Source organism: Leptopilina heterotoma, unplaced genomic scaffold, assembly GCF_015476425.1.
Source record: "Leptopilina heterotoma isolate Lh14 unplaced genomic scaffold, ASM1547642v1 Lhet_169, whole genome shotgun sequence".
Lineage (NCBI taxonomy): Eukaryota > Metazoa > Arthropoda > Insecta > Hymenoptera > Figitidae > Leptopilina > Leptopilina heterotoma.
Window position 1 is genome coordinate 278,157 of NW_025110885.1, and position 24,542 is coordinate 302,698.

The 24,542-nt window shown below is 25.5% G+C and overlaps 1 protein-coding gene across 5 annotated transcripts in view; it reads right to left on the reverse strand.

Moving 5' to 3' along the window:
- Positions 1–209: 209 nt before the first annotated feature.
- Positions 210–24,542, reverse strand: part of LOC122499508 (D-2-hydroxyglutarate dehydrogenase, mitochondrial) — a 48,751-nt gene continuing 24,418 nt past the window's right edge. For 4 of the 5 annotated variants that reach the window (XM_043607904.1, XM_043607902.1, XM_043607903.1 and 1 more), the window contains 7 exons: positions 10,144–10,400; positions 7,855–8,052; positions 7,291–7,484; positions 7,001–7,169; positions 6,493–6,791; positions 5,770–5,938; positions 210–679 (listed from right to left, as the gene is read on the reverse strand). In XM_043607904.1, coding sequence (XP_043463839.1) covers positions 423–679; positions 5,770–5,938; positions 6,493–6,791; positions 7,001–7,169; positions 7,291–7,484; positions 7,855–8,052; positions 10,144–10,390 — 1,533 coding nt within the window. In that variant the 5' untranslated portion in view covers positions 10,391–10,400 and the 3' untranslated portion in view covers positions 210–422. Of the gene's footprint in view, positions 680–5,769; positions 5,939–6,492; positions 6,792–7,000; positions 7,170–7,290; positions 7,485–7,854; positions 8,053–10,143; positions 10,401–10,517; positions 10,646–24,542 lie in introns of those variants that run through there. The other variant, XM_043607905.1, reaches the window with a different exon arrangement.

The following is a 24,542-nucleotide window of genomic DNA, read 5'->3' on the forward strand; positions in this document are numbered from 1 at the left end:
AATTACAATTTACAATTTTGTAATTTCTCTTCGATTATATAAAAATGAAATCAATAAATTTTATTAAAGTACTTTAAATATAATTTTATGAAAGTCAAAACACGTATTAAAAATATATACTAAATATTAATTTTTAAATTTAATTTAAATTGAAAATAAAATTATTTCAAAATGAATAAATTTTTATTTTTAATTATATTAAGTTTTAACCCAATGGGTTTTTTCTATATAGCTAAAAGTTCGATTAAAATTGAAAACTAAATAAAATACTTTAATAAAATTTGTAGAGTTGTTTGCAAACAATTTTTCAAATCTCATTAAAATCTCGCAGACTTTGTTTGACGTTAAATTAATAATGGAAAAATATAATCTCGAAAAATTGAAATTTTTATATAAATCAATTTGTCAATTTCTATATGTACTTATAAAGGATATAAAACTTTATAAGGATTTAAGATCCCCTTAGGATCCATCATTTGTTTAATCTGCTTCATAAGTGTGATAGCAGAACTATCTTTGCTATAATGTAAAAACTTTGTTTTTTTAAATCCAATTCCATGCTCAGCACTGACACTTCCATTTACTTTTGAGATAAATTCAAAAATAAAAGGCTCCAATTGAGCAGCAATATCGTCACTGTACTCTTTTGCGGAAACTTGCACGTGCATATTTCCATCACCTATTAAGAAAATTTAACGACATTGTATAAGGAAGAGAAATATTCTCATTATTCCTATACTATAATCCTATCCTACAATTATTGTTTTTATTATTTGCAAAAATTTTAATAAAATTCTTCGCCAAAATTCAATTATTTTTGAAAAAAAAAATCAAATTTCTTGAAAGAATTCAATTATTTTCAAAAATTTTAATAAAATTCTTTACAACAATTGAATTATATTTTTAATAAAATTTTAATTAAATTCCTTAAAGCAATTTATTATTTTTAAAATTTTTAATAAATTTCTTTGAAAAAAGTCAATTATATTTAAAAGTTTTGATAAAATGTTTTATAAAACCTCAATTATAATCATATAAGTAATAAAATCTACGTAAAAATTCAATTATTTCTAAAAATTATGATAAAATTCTTTACAAGTGTTTACTAATTTTCCATAAAATTTTAATTAAATTTCACGAAGCAATTTAATCATTTTTAAAAATGTTAATAACATTCTTTGAAAAAATTCAATTATTTTCCAAATTTTTGATAAAAATTCAATTATTTTCATAAATAATCGAATTCTTCGGAGAAATTTAATTATTTTCAGTACAATTTTTATTTAATTTCTTGAAAAAATTCAATTATATTAAAAAATTTTAATAAAATTCTATGAAGAATTTAATTATTTCCAAAAAATGTTGATAAAATTCAATAATTAATTTTCTAATTACAATTAATAACAGACACGACTATTTTAAAAATAAGTTGACAGAAATTCTTCCTAAAATTCAATTGTTTTCAAATTTTTAAATTAAAATTATTAAAAAAAACTATTCTTTTCCCAAAGATTCAAAAAAATTATTGAAAAGAATTTAATTTTCATGAAATTTAATAATAATATTATTAATTACAATTATTAACAAACACGATTATTTAAAAAACTTTTAAGGAAATTCTTTATTTAGAATTCAATTACAACTTTCAAAATTTTCATTAAAAATTTTTAAAATAACTCCATTATTTAAAACAAAATTCAAAGAAATTCTTCGAAAATTTTTTATTATTTTCATAAGTAAAAATATTCTTCGCGAGATTTCATTTATTTTTAATACAATTTTATTAAAATTTCTGGAATAAAATCAAATGTTTTCAAAAATTTTGATAAAATTCTTCTAGGGAATTCAATTATTTTCAAATTTCACTTTTTTTTAAAAAAAATTCTTCTTAAAAAGTCAGGATTTTCAATGCAGTAATTTTAAAATTCAAATTTGAAGAGAAACGTTATTAAAAAAATTAGGAAACAAAAAATAAAATTAAAATTAGGTATTAATTTATTATATTAAATTAAATAATAAGACAAAATAATTGAAGTGAATTTTATTTGTGCCAATTTTTATTTTTATTTAAAGCAAATAAATTAATAAGCTCTGAGACGAACATATACTTTTATTTGTTTTAAATAAAAATTTTATTCCACACAAATAAAACTTTTATCTGAATCAAATCAAATTTTACTAGAACCAAATATTCAATTTATTTAATAAAAAGTCGAGTTGATTCTAAATTAAATATATTTTTTTCAAGATGGAAAAATTTTGTTTTTATAAATAATTATCTCTTACTATTAATCAATTAATCCTTGTAAATAAATTTATATTCACGAAAGAAATATATAAAACAAAAAATATTATTTATAGAAATAAATAATAAATATTCAATAAAATTTTTTAATAATTTTCTAAATTATTACTTGAATTTTAAATGATGCGAAAAAAATGCTTTTAGTAGATTTTTAAAATGAAAATTCCCATAAAAGATTTTATATGAACCCTTTTTAGAGGTGGAAGTATTACATCCCTGAAAAGAGGGTTTTCTTTTTTATGTGTGAGTAACCGTATAACATTACTCTTGAACAAATTCTACTTTGGTAACTACTGTATCAAGCGGGTGCTGCTATCTAGCGAAATCCAGCGACATGAACACTTTTATATACAAAGGGGTAAAAATCTTTATATTTATAACGAAGTAATGAAAAAAAAAATATTTACCATCACAAAAAAAGGGAAACGTTTTAAAGAAATTTTTAAATATCAAACAAAAATGGACTATAAATTTAAAACCTCCGAAAATAATTTTCAAAAAATTATACGTATCCATTTTATTTTATGCGCGATTAAAAATCAATAATAATTTTATTAGTTCGATTAATGTTGAAAATATAGAAAACTAAATTTTTCCTCTTAAATATTAATTATTGATTAAAGAGAATTTATGATAATATCATTTTAATTTGAAAATTTCCTTTCATTTTCAATATGAAATAATTGTCAAATTGTGATTTCAAATTAAAGAGAGAATATTAAAGTCCATATCAATTATTCAAATTAAAAACCGTAACTATTGTCCTAGCGATTATTTAAAGAATAAAAAGGGATATTCTAAGAATGCCAATGACACGTGAAACATTTTAATATCTAAAATTGAAGGCAATTTTACTTCTGACAACTTGATATTTATTCGATATTATTTGAAACAATAAATTTTTTTCAACAACTTTTTCAAAAATATTCAAACCTTTTTGAAATTAAAATTAAAATTTAAAAAAAAAGTATAAACTCAAACATAAATAAATAAATAATTTCAATAAACATCAAGTTCTCATTTATCGAAATTCAAAGTTATTTTCAAATATACGGAAATCATATAATTACCTACAGAATTAAATAGATCGCCTGAACGGAGGCAACCAGACGTACGTCCACGTTATTTTTATCTCTAAATAATTTATTGCTAAAGCTAAATTTTTCAAATAGTCCCGTATAATATAAATATTCATTAAAATTCAAATAATTTGAAAGAAAATTAATTATTAAATAATTAATAATCTGGCTTTATCGTTAGTTTTGAAAAACTTGATTATAAAAAAGATTTTCTCCATAAATATATATGAAATATTCCCGGGATTATAAACTATAAAGATTTTCTTTGATGAAATTTATATTATTTTATAATAAACAATCGATTTTAAAATATAGACAGTATAATATTGGAATGACCTGATAAATTTCTCATAGGTATATATAAAATCGAAATCGTAACGTTTGGATTTATTTTCAGAATCCGTAACCTGATTTAATGTTAAATTATAATGGCGATAATTTTCATTAAAATTTATAAATAATAAATTTCAATAAATTTATGTTAAATTGAGTTAAAATTAAACTAGAAGGCATTGCAATAAATGGATAAATAATGAAAAAAATTAGTACGTCGAAAGCAAAATATATTCTTCGTTTAAAGGAATTCCTCTTAATTTTGATGTAACTTCCTTTATTCAAATTATGATTATTATTATTTTTTAAATTTTTATTATTATTATTTTTTAATTTTTATTATTATTATAATTTTTTTTTTATTATTATTACACAGAAAAAATCAAACAATTTTATACTTGAATCAAATAATTTTTATAGATGAATCAAACCATTTGATTTCGTTTTTTCCTGACTTTTCCCTGATTTACATAAAGAATTTAAAATTTTTCCCTAATTTCTAAAAAGAATAAATTTAAGGGGAGTTCAATTATAGAAAAAAAAATCATCTTTAAAAGCAAAAAATTAATTTAAAATTTGAATACTTTAATTTTTACTATTATTACTTCTTACTATTATTTTCAAAAATTTCAAAAAAATTGTTTAAGCATTCAATTATTTTTAATCGAATTCTTCGAAATTTGAAATTATATTTCAAAAATTTTCTATTGTTTATCTATAAAATTCCAACTATCTTGAAAAATTAATTTTAAATCATCTTGTTTATTATCAATTATTATAAATTATTAGATTAAAATTCTTTGAAAATTCATTTTTTCTAAAATCTCTAATAAAATTCTTTAAAAAATAAAAATGGAATACTTTTCAAATCAATTTTCACGAAATTTCAATAATAATACTTTAATAAGATTTTTTTTTATTTAAATATCTTTTTGAAAAAATTGAATTAAAATTTCTGAGAAGCCTAATTCTTTTTCAGAATTTTTGATAAAATTATTTAGCAACTTTCTGTAATTTAATTATTTTTGTACATTGCAATAAAATTGTCAATATGCTTTTGATAAAATTCCCTGATATTTGTCTGATTTTACTGACCAATTACACAACGTTTTCGATCAACAATTGAAAGGAAAAAATATTTTTTGTTTATAAATTTTAAGCATTGTTGATCACAGAAAAATAATTTGTTTGGTTCAAATATTCGACTACTTGTCTATTATCGATTTAAATATTTGCTTTGAAAGAAAGAAATTTTATTTAAATCAAACAAATTTTATTCGAACAAACAATTTCAGTATTTGATGCAAATATATGAATTGAACCATTTAATTGACTTAAATAAAAATGATTTTATTTAAGTAAATAAATTTATTTGATAATAATTTATTATTATAATAATTATAATTATAATTTATTATTATAATAATTTAATTTATTATAATAATAATTTATTTGAATGAAATAAATTTTTTTCAGTGTATTGTTAACAATTTTTTTAAGAAAAGAAAAGAAAAGAAAATAATTTTTCTTTCAAAATCCTTGATTATAAACGTTGTGAATTTCACCAATGTAAAAGAATCTCCTCTTAATGATAATAAAAGTTCGTTGTTTTCTATATTCGAAAAAGGAATCACGTGCACGTACAACTAAAGAAATTGATGATAGTTCAAAAACGAACAATTTCGTGCTGTAATTTCCTCAAGATAATCAAAAGAAAATTTTTTATTTTTCTCCCTATTTCGAGAAAATTTAACTTAAACGAAGAATATTTTTTCGACAATAAAAAAACAGATGATAGAAAAAATACATACATAAGGGTGCAAATAGCAGAGGATAAATTTAAATAGAAGTGAAAATGCAAACAGAAGTAAAAATTATACAAATAGAAGAAATGTCTATAAGAGTAAATCCAAGACCTTCTTATTTTTGATGAAAATTTAAAAAATAATATCTGATACCAAAAAAACACTGATAACAATGTTATAGAAGAAAAAACATTCACATATAATAGGATAGGAAAGATAAATATTAAAAAAAAGTAATGTACTTTACCCAAATGTCCGTAACCACTGATTCTTCGTATATCAGGACTCTTGAGATGTTGACGAAGAACTTCGATAACTTTGTAAAAATTCTTCAGCGGCAATGAAACATCGTATTTATAAGTGTAACCCTCATGCATGATGCCTTCAGCAATTCTTTCTCGTAGAGCCCAAATATTCTGAAGTAGAAGAAAGAAATAATTTTATATAGACTATTGTTTTTATTTTTTATTCTTTAATGTGAAAAAAGAAAAGTATCAATTCTCAGCGCAAACTATAACAAACTATAATTTAAATCCTTATTCAGAGTTGCTAAGCTTTTGCTAATTTCAAATTCCCTGACATTTCCAGATTTTCAGATTGCTTGGCAACCCTTATTGTTATTACATCGAGAATATTCAATAAAAACAAATTATACTTTATTCTATAAAATTAAAAAAGCTCCACTAAAGAAGGTAAAAGGATCATAAATAAAATACAATTAGATTATTTTTATGATCCTTTTTTTGGGAATTCCCTTTCATCAAATTTATCGAATCTAAAATATTTAGACAAATTGTTACTCAACAGATTTTTATAAAATATTATGCCAATGAAAAGCTCAAGTTCCTATTGTACTTTAGATAAAAGGAAAGAAAGTTTTGATAGCGGTTTTGTCAGACCACTAAAGCAGTTTAAAAGTTGGAAAAAAAGAATGAAAAACGAGAAAGAAATACAAAAGAAATAAACTGACCTTCATTTTAGATGGCTCTGAGGACATGGTGCCATCGACAATGATACCCTCGTTCATTGCCTTTTCGACGAAATTCGTCAATTTTTCTTGATCGTGTGCAAGTTGACTTCCAGCTGTTTCAATTAGCATGTAAAAATTATGACCATCGCCACCCGATGCTAAAGGATTTTGTAAACGAAGGTACTTGGTGCATACCTCCAACGAAAGCCTGTCAATCATTTCACAGGAAGATAGAATTTCGCCCAATTCGGCTTTCGCCAAACAATATGCTTTTAACACACTGTCGAAATTTTCCAGTCCTATATTCAAAACATACCTTTAAAATTTTAAAAGCATTTCTGTTTTTCAGTTTAACTCTCTAAATCTGAATCACTTATTTTTAAGTGTTCCACAAAAATATGTGTTATTTTTAGTGACATACAATAAATAGGATTGAATAATATTAATAAACGAGAGTAAAAACACATTTCAATTTACATAGAAAGAAAAAAAGAGGAAAATTTCGAACCTAAAAATGCGACATTTGTTGCCTTGGGTAAAGGTGGACATTGAATGGCAACTTTCGTAACAATTCCCAAAGTACCTTCTGATCCAATAAACAAATGCTTCATGTGGTAACCCGTATTGTCCTTCTTAAGAGTATTTAGACAATTAACAACTTCTCCGTTAGCTTTCACCTAAAACAGAATAATATATACGAAAATATATTTTCCCCCTCCAAAAGAAAGAAAGAAAATTTGTAAAATCACAATTGAATTTTCTAACAGTGTTTTCATCTTAAATGAAAAATAGTCTTACAGCCTCGAGTCCTAGAATATTTCCATGTAGATTTCCGTATCTAAGTAATCTCAAACCACCGGCGTTGGTAGAAACGCAACCACCAATCAAACAACTACCCTTTGCTCCTAAATCCAAAGGCATAATTAAGCCCACTTTGTTCATATGCTCTTCCAAAGTTTCGAGAATACATCCCGCTTCGCAAACCACCACACCTAAAGGCATTTTGTAAATAAAATGAAATTCCTGTCTATTTACACAAAAGGGACACTGTATACAGATCATATTAAATTTCCATATTGTATATGTGAAATTCTCCTTTTAAAACATTAGTTTTATAAAATTTCAAGTTACATTGTTGCTTCTTTTAAGATACTTTAAATAATTTCAAGATATTTTCTTTGGTTCATGTGTACATTTTCTATTTTTGAAATATATATCTCTATATATATAGATGAAAATATTTTTTTAATTCGAAAAAAATATTTCCGCAATAAACGCTTAATTTTTAAATGAAAATTTCACACACCAAAATTCTACATATCTAAGGAATTTAATTAAATCTCAAGTGATTTTCGTGCTAACCAGACATTTCATCAGTGTTGATGATTTTGTTCATGAGGCGCATAGAGACAACAATCTCATCAAAAACTGGAACACTTCCGCCAACGAGTCCAGTGTTTCCACTTTGTGGACAAACAGCAAGACGATTATCGTTACAGTATTTCAAAATTTCTGATACTTCTTCTCTAGTTTTTGGTTTCAAAACAAGCCTGCTGTTTCCTAAAAGATTTTTAAAAAATTATAATAATAATAGTAATAATAAAAAAAATAAAAAGAACAATAATAAATAACACTCTCTAAATCTAAAACTGAATTAGCAGAAAGTTACTAATGAAGTGACAAAAAGTCGTCGATTAAATGATTAAGTAATAATTTTACTACAGCAATTAGTTAAATTTTACTATATACCAATTAGTAGAACTGTTTTATTAAAAGTCGTTAAATAAATAAGTCGATAATAATTAATTAATTAATAATTAATCATTTAAAAAAATATTTAATGAATATTCACTAAATGAATTAGTGCAACTGGTTTATCGACTTTTAATTATAAAATTACGTTTATTCGGAGAGAATAAATTAAAATTAGAAATTTATTATTTTTTCTTACGAATAAACACAATTTTTTCTTTTGACTTAAAATAATTGAAATTTCTTTACATTCTATTAAAAATAATTAAATTGTTTTAAAAAATTTTATTAAAATTTTTTGAAAATAATCAAGGTAAGTTAGTTGCTGTAATTATATTTTTAAAATTTTCTTCGCAATATATTCAATTATTTTCATAAATAGTAAAACTCATTGCAGAATTTCAATTATTTTTAATATAATAATTTTAATCGAATTTTTTCGAAAAATATAATTATATTCATTTTATTGAAATTCGTCGAAAGAATTCAAATATTTCTAGAAACTACAAAAAAATTCTTCTCAAGAATTCAATTATTTCCATAAATAGCAAAATTCTTATTAGATTTACTTAATTCTTTTGAATATTATTTAAAAAAAAAATTAAGTTATTAAGTTATTAAGGTATAATATTTTCAAAAAATTATAATAAAAAAATTCTTACAATTAATTTTTTTAAAATATTTTAAAATAATTTTAGTTTTTCAATTATTTGAAAAATTTTCAAACAATTAAAGTTTGTTAAAATCTTTTAAAAATAATTCAATTTTTGAAAAGTATAAATAAAAGTGATCAAATTTTAAATCAAATCTTAAAAAATTATTAAAAAACAATTCTAATAATTAGTTTTTAAAAATATTTTATTAGTGTAATTTTTCGAAAATAATTGTATTTCTTAAAAGAATTTTTAAATAATTTAAAAAAACCTTTTTGGTTCAATATGTAATTGAAAATATTAAAAATATTGAATTTTAAATAATTGGAAACTTATTTTCAATTTTAAATTTACCTTTAAAAATTTTTCATTAAAATTTTTGATAATTCAATTATTTTCAAAATTTGCAATTAAACTTCTTCAAAAGTTGATTTTGAAAAATTGTAACAAAATACTTAAAATAAATGAATTATTTTCAATTAAATTTTACAAAATTTTAACTATTCAAAAACAGTTTTTAAAAAATTTGTTTATAGTTATTTTTTGCAGTATAAAAATCAAGATAAGTTGCACTTTTTCACTAAAAATTGTGGTGTTTTGTTGCAATGTTTGGAAAAAAAGTCGAGAAAGTCGCAATTTTTGAAAATATTTCGAAAAAGTCTCAATTTTCTTAATTTCCCTGACAAAAAATTTTTTTCATGACATTTACCTGACTTAACTGTCAAAAATTTTGTTTAAATTTTACTATTTGGCAGTAGAATCTACTAATTAAGATTTAGTATAATATTATTATTATTATTATTTATTTGTCAAAATAATAATTTAATTACTGAATAATTGCAATGATTTTAAAAGTAATACCTATTTATTTCAACTAATCTAAACTTTTTGAAAATTTTAATTGCTGCGTGAATAAATTAAGAACAATTAAATACTTATTTAAAAAATTATATACAAGTTTGATATAATTTTTACTTCTAAAAATGATCCTTTTTTAAATATTGAATTTTTTTTTTATAGGAAACAGGGAAAAAGTCAAAATTCCGTCTGAAAATCAGGGAAACAAAATCTTTTTGTATCAACTCTGATATACTAATTGTTTGAATCAATTCTCTAAATTTGAATAAGTGAAAAAAGTGAATGAAAAATTAATTTAAATAAGTACTTTTAACTATATTGAAATTTAGAGAAATTTTTCCAACACAAAAAAGGTGATTTAAATTTTGAACATTTATTCCAGACTTACCCCTGACCATTTTGACCCAGTCAATGTTGTAGCCTTCGCATTCTTCCGAATCCGTGATGACTCTATTCTCTTCGAGAAGATTCTTGAAAAAGTTGACATGACTTTCAGTCAATGTGGCGTAAGGTCCTCGCTCCACTTTATACCTGACTGATGTCAGTTCAGGCTTTGCACTCGATGAATTACGAGTCACCACGTAACATGATTTCTTGCCGAGTCGATTGCAAGTGCGAAACACGAAGCCTATCATTGTTTTCGATCTGTAACAGAAGCAAATACATTGCCAATTGAAATTGCATATTTTTAAATAATAACATTTTAATTAAACTATTGATTAATTAATAATCTAATTCACATATAAATTCTTTTATTCTTACTTTAATTTATTTAATTTATTTTTTCCGAATAAGTGTAATTCTATAATCAATGAATTAAAACAGACGAAATTACATTAAAAAATAAAAATTAGCCATGTGTCTTTAATAACCATAAAAAATAGTTTATCGTGTTGTTGACTTTCAAATATAAAACAGCTATAAAATAAAATGGTAAAAATAAAAATTACGATAGTTGTAAAAAGTCAAGTTTTCATTTGAATACGGGAGGAATTTTGAAAAGAAAGATTAGTTGTTTCTCAAGTTGGAAAAAGCATTCAACTTATAGTTTCCACCTACCTAAGTCATTTACGACTGGCTTTAAAAATGGATCCTACTAACGGAAGGTCTGGTGAGATTTTACGATGGAACCGCCTACAAAATTCTCTCTATATCGGTTTTAAAGTTAAAAAGGAAAAGAGACTCGACGGAGAAATATCCCTTCTCTAAAACTTTTCCATTTGTGAAACCTCTACTATAATGTTCTGACCTGAGAAACTGTAAAAATGGAGAAAAAGAAGAAGAAGAAGAAGAAGAGGGTCCAGGATGACACTTTTTCACGGATCATGCGTCTCCTTTTCATTTCAACTTTTCTATATATATATACTATATAAGGGTGTTTATAATCTTTAATCTCTTTCCAGCTCAATGTTCAACCTTTATATCTCTTTATTAGCATATCATTTGAATTATCACTGCATTATTTATGCAATAATGTAGGGATTACACACTGGAAAAAATATATCTTTTTTTTAGTCGGATTTCGGCTTAAACTGATCGTAATCGTAATATCACTGCAAAAATTAACTTTTTAGTCACTTTTAAGATACTTCATTTTTGCAGTGTAAGAACTTTTTTCCAAACACTTCCCAGTCAATGAATTTCAAAAATTATTTAAGATTACACTTAACAACAACTAGTCCACCACTGATCAGAAAAAATTGCTCGAAAATTGCCAAATTCTAAATTTTTATTTCTACCTAAAATGTATGTTTAAGCTTATAAGTGCTTTAAGACTTAATTTTTACAGTTAAAAACAAACAAGTACGAATTCTTTACAAAACATAAGAAACTTTTTTACGAAACTTTCAACTGCGGAATTATTTTGTTCTAAATATGATGATAATGAAGAAGAAAGTGTGAATATACCTAAAGATCATAATTCTTTCAAGAACTCGAGTTCCGAAAAATAAAAGGAACATTGGACATCTAGGTACGCGTGCAGACTTCAAAGCAGCTGCCAATGACCTTGACTCCCTTCATCTCTCCTCTCACCCGTAATGTGTTTCAGACTCAGGGGAAACGAGTCGGTGTATTTGGCCTTTAGGATTTGATAGGTTCTACCGTTCCGGTGGCAAGCCGCGAATCGTTCTCTTCTTTAGTCGCAGGGGAAGTCGAAGCTCTAAATTTGAATCGGTAAAACGTCGTTGATTTGTAGCATAGTGAATATATATAGCTACCAAAAAGAAAAAAATCAACTACCACTCGCGGATTCTTTATTAGAGAGAGAAATTACGATACCTACAATTTACAGTAAAAGGCGCACATTCTGCCTTTACCTTTTTTTTCCAATTCATTCTTCACATTTTTCTTCTTTCCCTCCTTTTTCTCTTCTTCTCACAGTTTCTCTCTTTTTTTTCCTTCTCCTCTTTTTCGTTTCTTTTTTCTTCTCACTTGTTCACTTTTTTGAGACCTTTCTCCTTTTTTTTTTTCTTCAAGGTTGAACATTTTTTGGCTAGGCTATTTTTTCACACACAGACACACACTTGTACTTCCGGCATTCTTTTTCACTTTTCAGGTATATAATTATGTGGAAAAAAGCAATTTTTCTAAAATTTGTAAAATATTTTAGAAAATTTTACTGAAGTTACTCTTAAAGTTAGAGAAAAGTTTGTTACTTTTCATAAATTTTCACCTTTAGAAAGTTTTAGAAATGATCCGATTCTGAGTTTTGTAAATGAAGCACAAAAAGTTTTGTAAAATTTATCCATTTGAATACAAATGTCACCAAAAGTTGGCTTTATGATACAAAAATTTTAAGTACTTAATAGTAATTAATTTAGTAATTAGTGAAATAAGTCTCTATTCTAACAATTGGTAAAATTTATAAACGTTGCTTCGCAACACTTTTGATTCGTTTTTTGTCTCAATTTGATATCCTTAGAAAACTGTTTTATTGATTATTAATAAAAACAGTTCTACTAATTGTTGGTAGAATTATACTAAGCAATTAGTAAAGCTCTATTCTAACAATTGGTAAAATTTCACTATTTGTTATAGTAAAATTATTACTTAATTATTTGGTGGAAGACTTTTCGTCATTTCATTAGTAACTTTCTATTAATTCAGAGATTTAGAGAGTTAGCACAGAAAAAACGATAAACTAATTTTAAAAAGCGCCTACTTGAATAGAAGCCAAGAATATTCCCCACTTAAATTAAGTGGCACCACTAAATTTAAGTAGGGAATATTCTTGGCTCCTATTTAAGTTAGGAGCATCTTAAAATTATATTATCGTTTTTTCTGTGAACCTCAAAACTTTTTTCCCAAAAAATATGCTGAAAATGTGTACGAAGATATACTTTTTAAAATCTTAAATTAAGATCTTTCAAATAACTATAAATTGTCTACCAAAACATCTTAGAAATTACTACCAAAACAATTTTAAATTAAGATACTTCTTTTTGAAGTGTTTGAAGATGTTTTTGATAACTAATTATTCCTAAGCCTCTAAAAGGATGCAATTTTATTTTTTAGATTTTTTGAGACAACTTGGAAGTATATCTACAAAGTATCTTAAATAAGAAGCCTTATTTTACAGTGTTTGCTTTATTTTTAATATACTTAAGAAAAGTTTTGATTCATAATACCTTGTTCTACACTGTAAAAACAAAGTTTTAAAGTACTTACAGCTCAAACATGTTTTTTTAAATTCAACCCATTTTTGGGCTTACAATGAAAATAAGAGAATTTTAGGTCTTAAAATCAGTTCCCTACTGAGAAATTTAGTCAATATTTGGACTAATGTAAGTTGTTTTAGTCAAAATCAGGATTGAAACAAGATTTCACTGCAAAAATTAAGTATCTTAAAAGTGACTACAAAGTTACTTAAAACATCTTACATTAAGATAAAACATCTTAATTAAGACATTAATTAAAACTTCTTAATTTAGATGTTGTATCTTAATATATAAGATGTTTTAAGTACCTTTGTAGTCACTTTTAAGTTACTTAATTTTTGCAGTGTCATTTTTCACAGTGTAATTTGAATCATAGTAAAATTCTACTAACAAATAGTAAAAATTTTATCAATTGTTTGTAATTTTCAATGACGGCTTTTTCCCTTTCGGATTACAGTAAAGATTTCACTAAAAATTAATCGAAATTTTCACTATTTTCAGAACTATAGTTTTAAGTAATTCAGGAGAGTGGGTCAAAATAATGTTCGGAAATTAATAAACATTTCTTATTTTACCATCGAGAAGGTAACTTGGATAAACATAGAAATAACGGAAATAGAAAGAACATCGTTTTCGCAACAAGAAACAGAAATTCAACTTTCCTTTATGGCGAAATTCTTGACCCCGCAACAGTCAACTGGGCACCATATGTAAAACTCATGTGCGCAACATATGTTACGGTTTATGCATAATAATTTCAAAGAAACCTCAAAAACTTATATTCTTAGAAGAAGAGGAAGAAGAAAAGAATTACATAATGAGCGGGGAAAATCTATTATGATAGAAATGTAAAAAAAAAATACTTTCAAGAACACAGTTTTCTTTGAAAGATATCATGGCTAATATAATAGCTTTTTTCCCAAGTGCATCGGACCCTTTTGAAAGATATATCAATTTGATGCTAAATTGGATCAAATTGTGACTAAAAATTTGGATAAATTAAATTTATAATTCGATCCACTTTCTGGTATCAATTCGTTCCACTTTACAATATTTTTAAGTTAACAGTGTAATACTGTCAAATAAGACGAATTATCTATAAGCATAAAAACAAGTATAAAATAAAGTAAAAAATTACCTTTTTTTTGGTTTTGTTTCGAGTGTTTAGTTTTTCAAGAAAGGTGTTTGCTTTTGGATATAAGCGAGATTCGTGTTGCAATGAGACAAACCTTTCGCAGATTCTCTCTCTGCCCCTGTCTTTTGCAACCCTCATGTTCACGCACAAGGGTAACTGTCTGATCCAGCCGACTGCAGTGATAGGATAGAATAGAGGGGTGAACGTAAAGGGAGCTCGAATTATTATAGATTTATGGAGTTAATATAGTACGTACACCCTATATTCCCTTCAGGGCGTTAATTATACACATACTGTTTTTTTTAAATATCCTTTTTTCAAAAAAAAAAAAAAAAAAAAAGAAAAAAAATTTCCTCCCACAATGCAATATAAATTTAACTTTTTTATTCTTTATATAAATTTTTTTTAACCCCTTCTTGTATTTATGGAGAAAAATCGAATCTAAACGAACAGTTTACTCAATATCAATGTTTTATATTGATTGCTGTAAAACAATGATGAATCTAAAACAGTCACTCTCTTAATTTGAATCAGTTAAAAATCATCGTTTATCGTTTAAAAATTTAAATTCGAAAGTTTCTCGAAAATTTTATAAATATTCTATACAGAACACATATAATAATTTTAAAAAGCTTGTTTAATTTTCACATATATAGTGGAAAACAGATGAAAAATGACATAGATACTTTCTTTTAGTAGAAAAATATTTTTAAAAAGAAAATAGTGAATATGGACTTTAAAAGAAATGTGCATCCAAATTAGTTAAATTACTCTACAACTAGTTTAAAACTTTTTACTACAAAGAAGTGTGGTTAAGATTATAATAGCAAGGGTGCAAAATCCCATCTCTTAAAAGGTACTAATTATTCCTAAGCCTCTAAACTCTAAAAGGATGCAAATTTATGAGCAAAATCTCAAGACATTTCAAAACTTTTGATGAGCCTTGGCAATTTGCATTCTGTGCATCGCGCAGTTAAAATTTTTCCCTTGTATACTTTATTTTAGAATTTCATTTCCTCCTGTTTATTTTATTCTTCTGTTAATTTTATTTTTCAAAATAATTTTATGATTTTTGACATATTTCTAGATTTTTAATTATAAATATAATTACAGCCAGAAAAAAATATTATATTGACTCAGAGCCAACTAAACTTTTTCTTTGGTTTAAACAAAAACATATTTAAAAGTTTAAAATTTAATTTTGAAAATTATGTGTGTGCTGTAATTAACCAAAAGAATGTTTTTCTTCAATAAAGAAGAATATTTACTTTAGAAAGAAATATATTTTGCAGTAGCCATGACCTAGAAAATTTCTTTCTCAAAACTGGAATTCTAATTTTTCCTGAAATCCTGACATGACGTTTTATATAAAGTTCTTGAAGAACAAGGGAGAGCATAAAAAGACACATCATAATGTTTGCCAAGAAATTTCAAAGGAGAGAGAACATTTTTGCAATGAACCGCCTTTTGAAGTATATAAGACACATTTAGTTTGGGCTAAATTTACCAGACAAGTTTTCTAGTTTAGTGCCAAAAATGTTTTTTTCTCTGTACTAATATAAATTGAATGCCATTTCTTTTTGTCAGATGAAACTTTATCAATGCTATGTTCTTTAATTGAAAAATGTAGTGTCTAGTTTTTTATAATTATTTTTAACCTCGCTCTGTAAATTTAATAATTGCGAGTTGTGCACTATATTTTGACAGTAAAAATTATTACCGTAACATTTTATTATAACCATCAATTAATTATTATTCAATTAAAATTTAAATCGCTCGTTCCAAACCACAATAAAGACAAACTTTGGGGCCATTCAAGTATGATGTACACTGTAACACTGTTAACTATTAAAAGTATCAAATTGCAACGAATTGAAATAAAAAATGCAGATCAATTCAAAAATTGATCCAAATTTTTGGCAACAATTTGATTCCCACTTTAGTATCAATTTGATACTTTCAAGAAAACTGTGATATTATAAGCACATTTTTAGGGTTTCTTAACTCCTCCCCTAAATAAGCAAACATTTTTAAGCAATAAACGGACTCTTTCACAGTAAAAACGATAATCTAATTTTAAGAAGCACCTACACTGTTATAACCTTTTTGAAATCCTTGAAAATAATCCAAAAATATTATCTTCTTTTGAATCCAGCACTCCACAATATTATCACTTAAAAATTGTTTCGTCAAACGCAGATTTGGTATTTCTCCGCTCAAGAGCAACTGACGCTTCAAAAGATTTGGGGATAAATTTGTCAGAAAATATATTCAGTTTTCGAATATTTTTACTATATATTCTACAATTTGAGAAATTTGACAAACATTCGGTTCCAATAAATCCATATGACAAAAAAAAGGGTCCTAAAAAAGACATAAAACCGGCTCTTTGCAATAAGAAACCTTTACAAACGGTCATCCTAAGACAAACCAGATGTGTCAAACATTTGAAAAAGGAAAAAAACTTCCAACATTTTCATCTATTTTTAACAAAATCTTCTTTAGAAAGCAAACATATTTTCGGAAAAAATTTCGTAAATATTTTACAAAATTCAATTATTTATAGCAGTACCTATTAATAATTATTATAAGAAACCGTTATTTGTAATTGTTATAAAGAAGAAATATTTCTACTTCTAAAAAAAGATTAAAAAATAATTTTGGTATATTTCAAATGTATAATTTAATTTTCAATTCAACCTGAATTGAATTTTCTTCACTTAAATTATGTGGCCCCACATAAATTAAGTATGAAATATTCTTACAATAAGATTGATATTCTTATTGTAAGAATATTTCTCACTTAATTTAAGTGGGGCCACTTACTTTAAGTAGCGAATATTCTTGGCTCCTATTTAAGTAGGAGCTTCTTAAAATTAGATTATGGTTTTTTCTGTGTTGCAAAAGAATTTTACTGTAATTTAGATAAAAATATACTTCAATAAATCTTACAATAAGAATATCAATCTTATTGTAAGAATATTTCTCACTTAATTTAAGTGGGGCCACTTACTTTAAGTAGCGAATATTCTTGGCTTCTATTTAAGTAAGCGCTTCTTTAAATTAGATTATCGTTTTTTCTGTGTACAAATGTTACTTAAAACATCTTATATTCACTGAAAAAAAATATTCTTAATTTAAGAATATATACTATATAAAAAAGGTGCCCAGGATATTCCCCACTTAAATTAAGTGGAAATATTCTTACAATGAGAATATACTCTTATAGTAAGAATATTTCCCACTTAATTTAAGTGGGAAATATCCTGGGCACCTTTTTTTTAGTATATATTCTTAATTTAAGAATATTTTTTTTCAGTGTTATAAGATACAACATCTTAATTAAGACATTAATAAAAACATCTTATATTAAGATGTTTTATCTTAATATAAGATGTTTTAAGTAACATTGTAGTCACTTTAAAGATACTTAATTTTTGCAGTGAAATCTTGTTTCAATCCTGATTTTGACTAAAACAACTTACATTAGTCCAAATATTGACTAAATTTCTCAGTAGGGAACTGATTTTAAGACCTAAAATTCTCTTATTTTCATTGTAAGCCCAAAAATGGGTTGAATTTAAAAAAACATGTTTGTGCTGTAAGTAATTTAAAACTTTGTTTTTACAGTATAGAACAAGGTATTATGAATCAAAACTATTCTTAAGTATATTAAAAATAAAGCAAATACTGTAAAATAAGGTTTCTTATTTAAGATACTTTGTAGATACTTCCAAGTTGTCTCAAAAAATCTAAAAAATAAAATTACATCCTTTTAGAGGCTTAGGAATAATTAGTTATCAAAAACATCTTCAAACACTCCAAAAAGAAGAATATCTTAATTTAAGATTGTTGTGGTAGTAATTTCTAAGATGTTTTGGTAGACACTTTATAGTTACTTGAAAGATCTTAATTTAAGATTTTAAAAGGTGTATCTAGGTACACATTTTCAGCATATTTTTTGGGAAAAATCTTTTGAGGTTCACAGAAAAAACGATAATCTAATTTTAAGTAGCTTCTATTTAAATAGGAACCAAGAATATTCCCTACTTAAATTAAGTGGCCCCACTTAAATTACGTAAAAAATATTTTTACAATAAGATTGATATTCTTATTGTAAGAATATTTCCCACTTAATTTAAATAGAAAATATTCTTGGCTCCTATTTAAGTAGGAGATTCTTAAAATTAGATTATCGTTTTTCTGTGAATCTAATAATGTTTAGTTATATTTTAGTTACCTATTTGTTATTTATAGACAAAAAAAATTCTAACAATTGATTATTTATAACTATAACTTATAAATAGGGCAAAAAATCAATAAAAAAAAAAAAAAGTTGCAAGAAAAAAAGCTACCTGAAAAGGGTTATATTTTGCCAAAGTGCGTTCAATTAGCGAGGCATTGATGCAGCCACTGTTTTTCGCGTGTTAATGGTAATAGTGTGCGAGGCGCCGGAACGTAAGAAAAGGAGCCGACAATTACGTAAATTGCACCACGTGCACGTTAATCCCCACCACTCGTTGACTCCACCCCGGACGAGGAGCTATCCACTCAATTGCTTGCAGGTCACTCGTCCACACTTTGTATACAAACACTCTCTCTTTATGTATACACATAAAATACTGTATACATATATATTCTCAAATATTACCCCACATATACATTTAATGTATACATATATATACTCCCTATATACATTAAACAGGAGGCACATTCATGAAGAGCATTTTACGATATCTCTACATTAGCACGTGCTCACAAAATCCCCCTTGCATTCACCACAATATGTCCACATCACTACGAATGGAAGGCGCGCAGCATCTTCACGAGTACGATGTACCACTACTTTCAAAAATTCCTCTCACATACATAATCATTCGGAATGTACGTGATCTTTCCCCTTCCTTATCAGGTGGCTATATACTTTGCTCCCACGGAGCAAGTCCACGAGGGAGAGAGAGAGAGAGTTGCGCACGCAAGAAATTGTGCTAATCACATTTTATCCCTTCGATATATAGTCTAGACACTCACATCTATATAGTGGTGTACACATACACGAACAGTGGTTTAATGTGGATCGAAGTAAAAGCACGTGAACGTAGTTGCGAGAATTTCGCGCTCGCATGCGCCAAATGATCATCCCCCACTGGGAAGGTTCATTTAGAGTTTGTATTGGAGAGAACATATGTTTATTCCCCAAGTCAGATTGAATTCTCCGTGGCCGAGATCTTAAGAGCCCGATCAATCTTTGATTATTCTGATTTGTATAATATTGTTAATTACGTATATACCTGGTCCACTTTGAGATTTTATTTTATCCTGGCCCAATTTTCAATATTAAAAACCAACTATATATAAACGAGCTTCTATTAATACACAGAAAAAACGATAATCTAATTTTAAAAAGCTCCTATACTTAAATACGAGCCAAGAATATTCCCTACTTAAATTAAGTGTCCCCACTTAAATTAAGTAAAAAATATTTTTACAATATGATTGATATTCTTATTGTAAGAATATTTCCCACTTAATTTAAGTAGGGAATATTCTTGGCTCCTATTTAAGTAGGCGCTTATTCTTAAAATTACTTTATTGTTTTTTCCTGTGTAAGCATTCAAATGCAGTAGGAACGGTATAATATAAGCTTATGAAATTACAGTCAATGAGGGGTCAAATCATGAAATGCGATTACAATTTTAAAGTCGAATGAGCGGCATATATATATAACTGCGAGAATTGAATTACTTTTGTGTCCACGTCCTTACATTATGTCATTCATTTACTCTCTAAATTTGAAATTCTGTAAGAAATAAATCTTACTTTCAGTCCACTTCTCTCTCTAAATTTTAATCAGTTAAAAATATCTGATTTAGAAGCAAAAAGTCAGTCACTAACTCTTAGTATAATAATGTTTCTATACGCAGATCATTTAGTTAAAAATTAACTGATTTTCGGTAAAGCAGGGCTCGCACTATAAAGTAATTAAGAATATGGACTTTACGGACCAAAAATGTAAAATTACGGACCAATTATTGACAAAATTATAACCAGTCCGAGTAAAATAAAAGATCATTTTACTGCGGGTAAAGCATAACTGATTTGTTAACTGACGTTTAAGTAGATTTTAAAAAAATAGATTACAAATCTGTAAGTGAAATTGTCCCATCACACGTTTCAATTTTTAGAAAAACGGGGTCAAAGTGTCAAAAAAATAGCACTTTTGGCACTTTTTGAAGCACTATAAAAAAATTGAGACGTAATGGGACAATTTCACTTATAGATTCGTAATCTAAGAACAAAATACTATAAAACTGCGTTTGGGTATACATTAGAAAAATTGTTCACTGAAAAGTACACCGAAAAAACGTAAATCTGAATTTAAGAATATTATTTTAAAAATAGTATATACTTAATTTAAGTATGTATACAATATTCTTAATAGGAGCCAATATGGTATTCTTAAATTCAGATTTACATTTTTTCGGTGTAATATTTTAAGTCCTAAAATTAACTTAATCTAGTTCTAAGCTTAAAAATATTAGGCACTTATCAATCATTTTGGTTTTAAGCTGCAAATGGTTTCAAACTTTGTTTTTTCTGTGATACACTGATGATTTATAGCACTGTATTTGCGGTTATGCTTTAGCATCTAACTGTCTTAAATTGATTAAGTGAAATTTTCACTGCTCTCAAAATTTGAATCAGTTAAAAAAATAACTGATTTAGAACCAAAAAATCAGTTACTAATTCAAGTAGTAACATTTTTACTGATTGTTATAACAATCAGTAGTTAAAAATAGCTAAAAATAGCTGATGTTTCAGCAGTAAAAAAATTACTGTCAATCAGTGAAATTCTACTGAATAAACGATTAATTTTTACTGATAAATAATGGATGGTACGATTTTGATGGTAAAAAGATGATGTTATCAGGTATCACATAGGAAAACTGTTAGATATCGTCCATATATTATACGTCACACTTTAAGGGGGAGAGGGGGTCAAGCAATTTGTGACAACATGCAGAAAAAATGGCGCTAATGTACATAACAGTTTGTGACATGGCGGAAGGGTGGATCAAAAAAGGCCAAAAGTATTGTTACTTTGATATAACATAAAAGTAAATTTAACAACACACAGAAAAAGGTAACTATTTTAGCTATAATTATTATGGTTGAGTTAGCTAACTCAATTGCTATTTTATGAATATCAATGTACAAAAGGGTCCCGTATATTCCTATCGTTAAATAATTTTCTCTGCCTCATTAAATTAGTCATTTTTTTCAAAAAACTAGTGAAATTTATTCTATACTACTTATTAAGTTAAAAAAAACTATATCCTTATTGGTATTGATATTGTATTAATTTAATATGATCAAAAATTTCATAAATTCAGATTAAGCATATAAAGTGCTTTCAGTTTTGCGAAATTGTAGTAAAATTACGAAATTTATCACATATCGCAGTAAATGTTAAATTTTATCTGTAAATAATAATTTTGTAAGATAAGATAATCGTATACATATATACCACAGTATATGAATTACATTTCAAAATTATATAGAAAAGGATTTTGCTCCAAAATCAACTTAAATTCAAAAAAAGGACAGAACAAAGGGTACAAAATGAATAACAATGCTATAGCGTCCACAGAAACGAGAATATATGGAAAGGAAGGAAAAGAGAAACAAAAAGAGAATGACAAACGACGAAAGAAACCAACTGTCATTGCGTCCACTCTCTAACTCAATTCAATAATCTCGATTTCCATAAAAAGAACTAAAGAAGCCACTTGTAAAAAAAACACGGAACGATTTTTATAATAAAAACTGTATAACATATAAAGTCAAGACTATATTTAATTTTAACGATTTAATTTAATTCTTTCTTTTTTGGTATTATTATAACTTTCATTTTAACCATAAATCATAGTCAATCTGTTTCAATCTGTTTTATTAAATATGACACAGAAAAAAGGTACGTATAATTTTTACTCCACTAGCTCCACACAAGGTAGATAATATAGATATAAAACAGGTATAAAAAAGCATAGGTTTAAGACATACCTGCAATAAATTTTATTCCAGATGAGTGCGACACCATCTTTGTGAATTAGCATATTTGCTTGATATGATATTACTCGTAAAAAAGTTATACCACATTTTTTCTGTGATATATAATAAAACAAATGTTTCTTTTGGTAAATCAGTAAATGTTAACTGATTTAAAAGCAAAAAGTTAGCCACTGATTAAAATCGCAGTTAAAATTTTAACTGCTTCACAATTATAGAGATCACACACAATTATACAGATCACTAATTTCAATTTAGTGGATGGGTTTTCTTTTACGAATCAGTGGAATTTCACTATATAAGAATCGCAGTTGTTCCTATATACTGATTCCAGTGGAATCATCGACTATTCCAGTAAATTCCAGTGGAATTCTACTGATGAATTAAAGGAAACTCGTCCAATGAATTGAAATCAGTCAAATTTTCACTGATTCGAGATTTAAAGTGTATAGTAAAAAAATCAATTTAAATAGTGACATTCTTTCAAAAATAGTTATAATACTCTCTTAATTTCAATCAATTAAAAATCATGGTTTTAACTGACAATCAGTGACTGACTTTTTGCTTCTGAATCAGTAAAAACTTAAAAATAACTACAGGGTTGCCACGCTTTTGCTCATTTCAAATTCCCTGACTTTTCCAGTTTTTCCTGGTTTTTAAAACATGGTTGATCACTTAAACTCGCAATTATTCTTTTCCAGAATTTTTAACTAAAATTCTTCTTTAAATTAATTATTTTTAATAATTTTTGAAAAATTTCTTTGAAAATTTACAAATCCTTTTGTTTACAATTCAATTTTACAAAATTTCATCGATTATTCAAAAATTCTTCAATTAAATAATTATTATATTAGAAAATAAAAAAAAATTAAATTAAACTTTTTCAAAATAATTAAATCTACAAAATTTTCAATTAGAAAGTATAAAAATTCAAACAATTTGAAACCTTTTCAAAATTCAATTATTTACTAATTGGAATTAGTGACTGACTTTTTGCTATTGAATTACAGGGTTCCTACAGAAATCCGAACTTAAAATTCCATACCTTTTCCATGATTTCCATGTGAAATTTTTAGGAAATTCCAGTGGAATTTTAAATTTAATTTCCACGTCGTATAATATATACATATATTATATCTTAAAATTTCTAATTAAATTACTATTAAATAGAAAAAATAGAAAACAGGAAAAATTTAGAAACTTTTAAAAATTCCAAGCCTTTTCCATGATTTCCCTGATTTCCAGAAGCCTTTTAAAAATCCCATATCATTTCCATGATTAGCATGATTTCCAGATTCTGTAGGAACCCTGAACATTTTTTCTTATCTTTTATGGCATTTAGCTTCATTATTTTTGTGCTCTTTAAAAATACTTTACTTATTTAATAGTCTACAACGTTTGATAAAAAATCAAAAATTATCAAAAATTCAAAAATCCGAATTTCTCAAAATTCAACATTTTTTCTTCTTTTGTATGGCATTTAGCTTCATTATTTTTGGGCTCTTCAAAAACACTTTACTTATTTAATAGTCTGCACCCTTTGGTTAAAAATTTAAAATTATTAAAAATTATCAAAAATTCGAAATACCGATTTTTTAAAATTCAACATTTTTTCTTCTCTTTGATAGCATTTAGCTTCATTATTTTTGGGCTCTTCAAAAACACTTTACTTAATTAATAGTCTTCATCCTTTGGTTAAAAATTTAAAATTATTAAAAATTATAAAAAATTCGAAACTTTGTTTCGTTAAACTTGACTATTTGAATCAGTAAAAAAAATTACTGAAACATTAGTTATTTTTAATTGACAATCAGTTATTTTTTACTATTTTTAAGTATAGAAATATTATTATTTGACTGACTTTTTGCTTCTAAATTTGTTATTTTTAACTGATTCACATTTAGAGAGTAAAAATTAGATTAC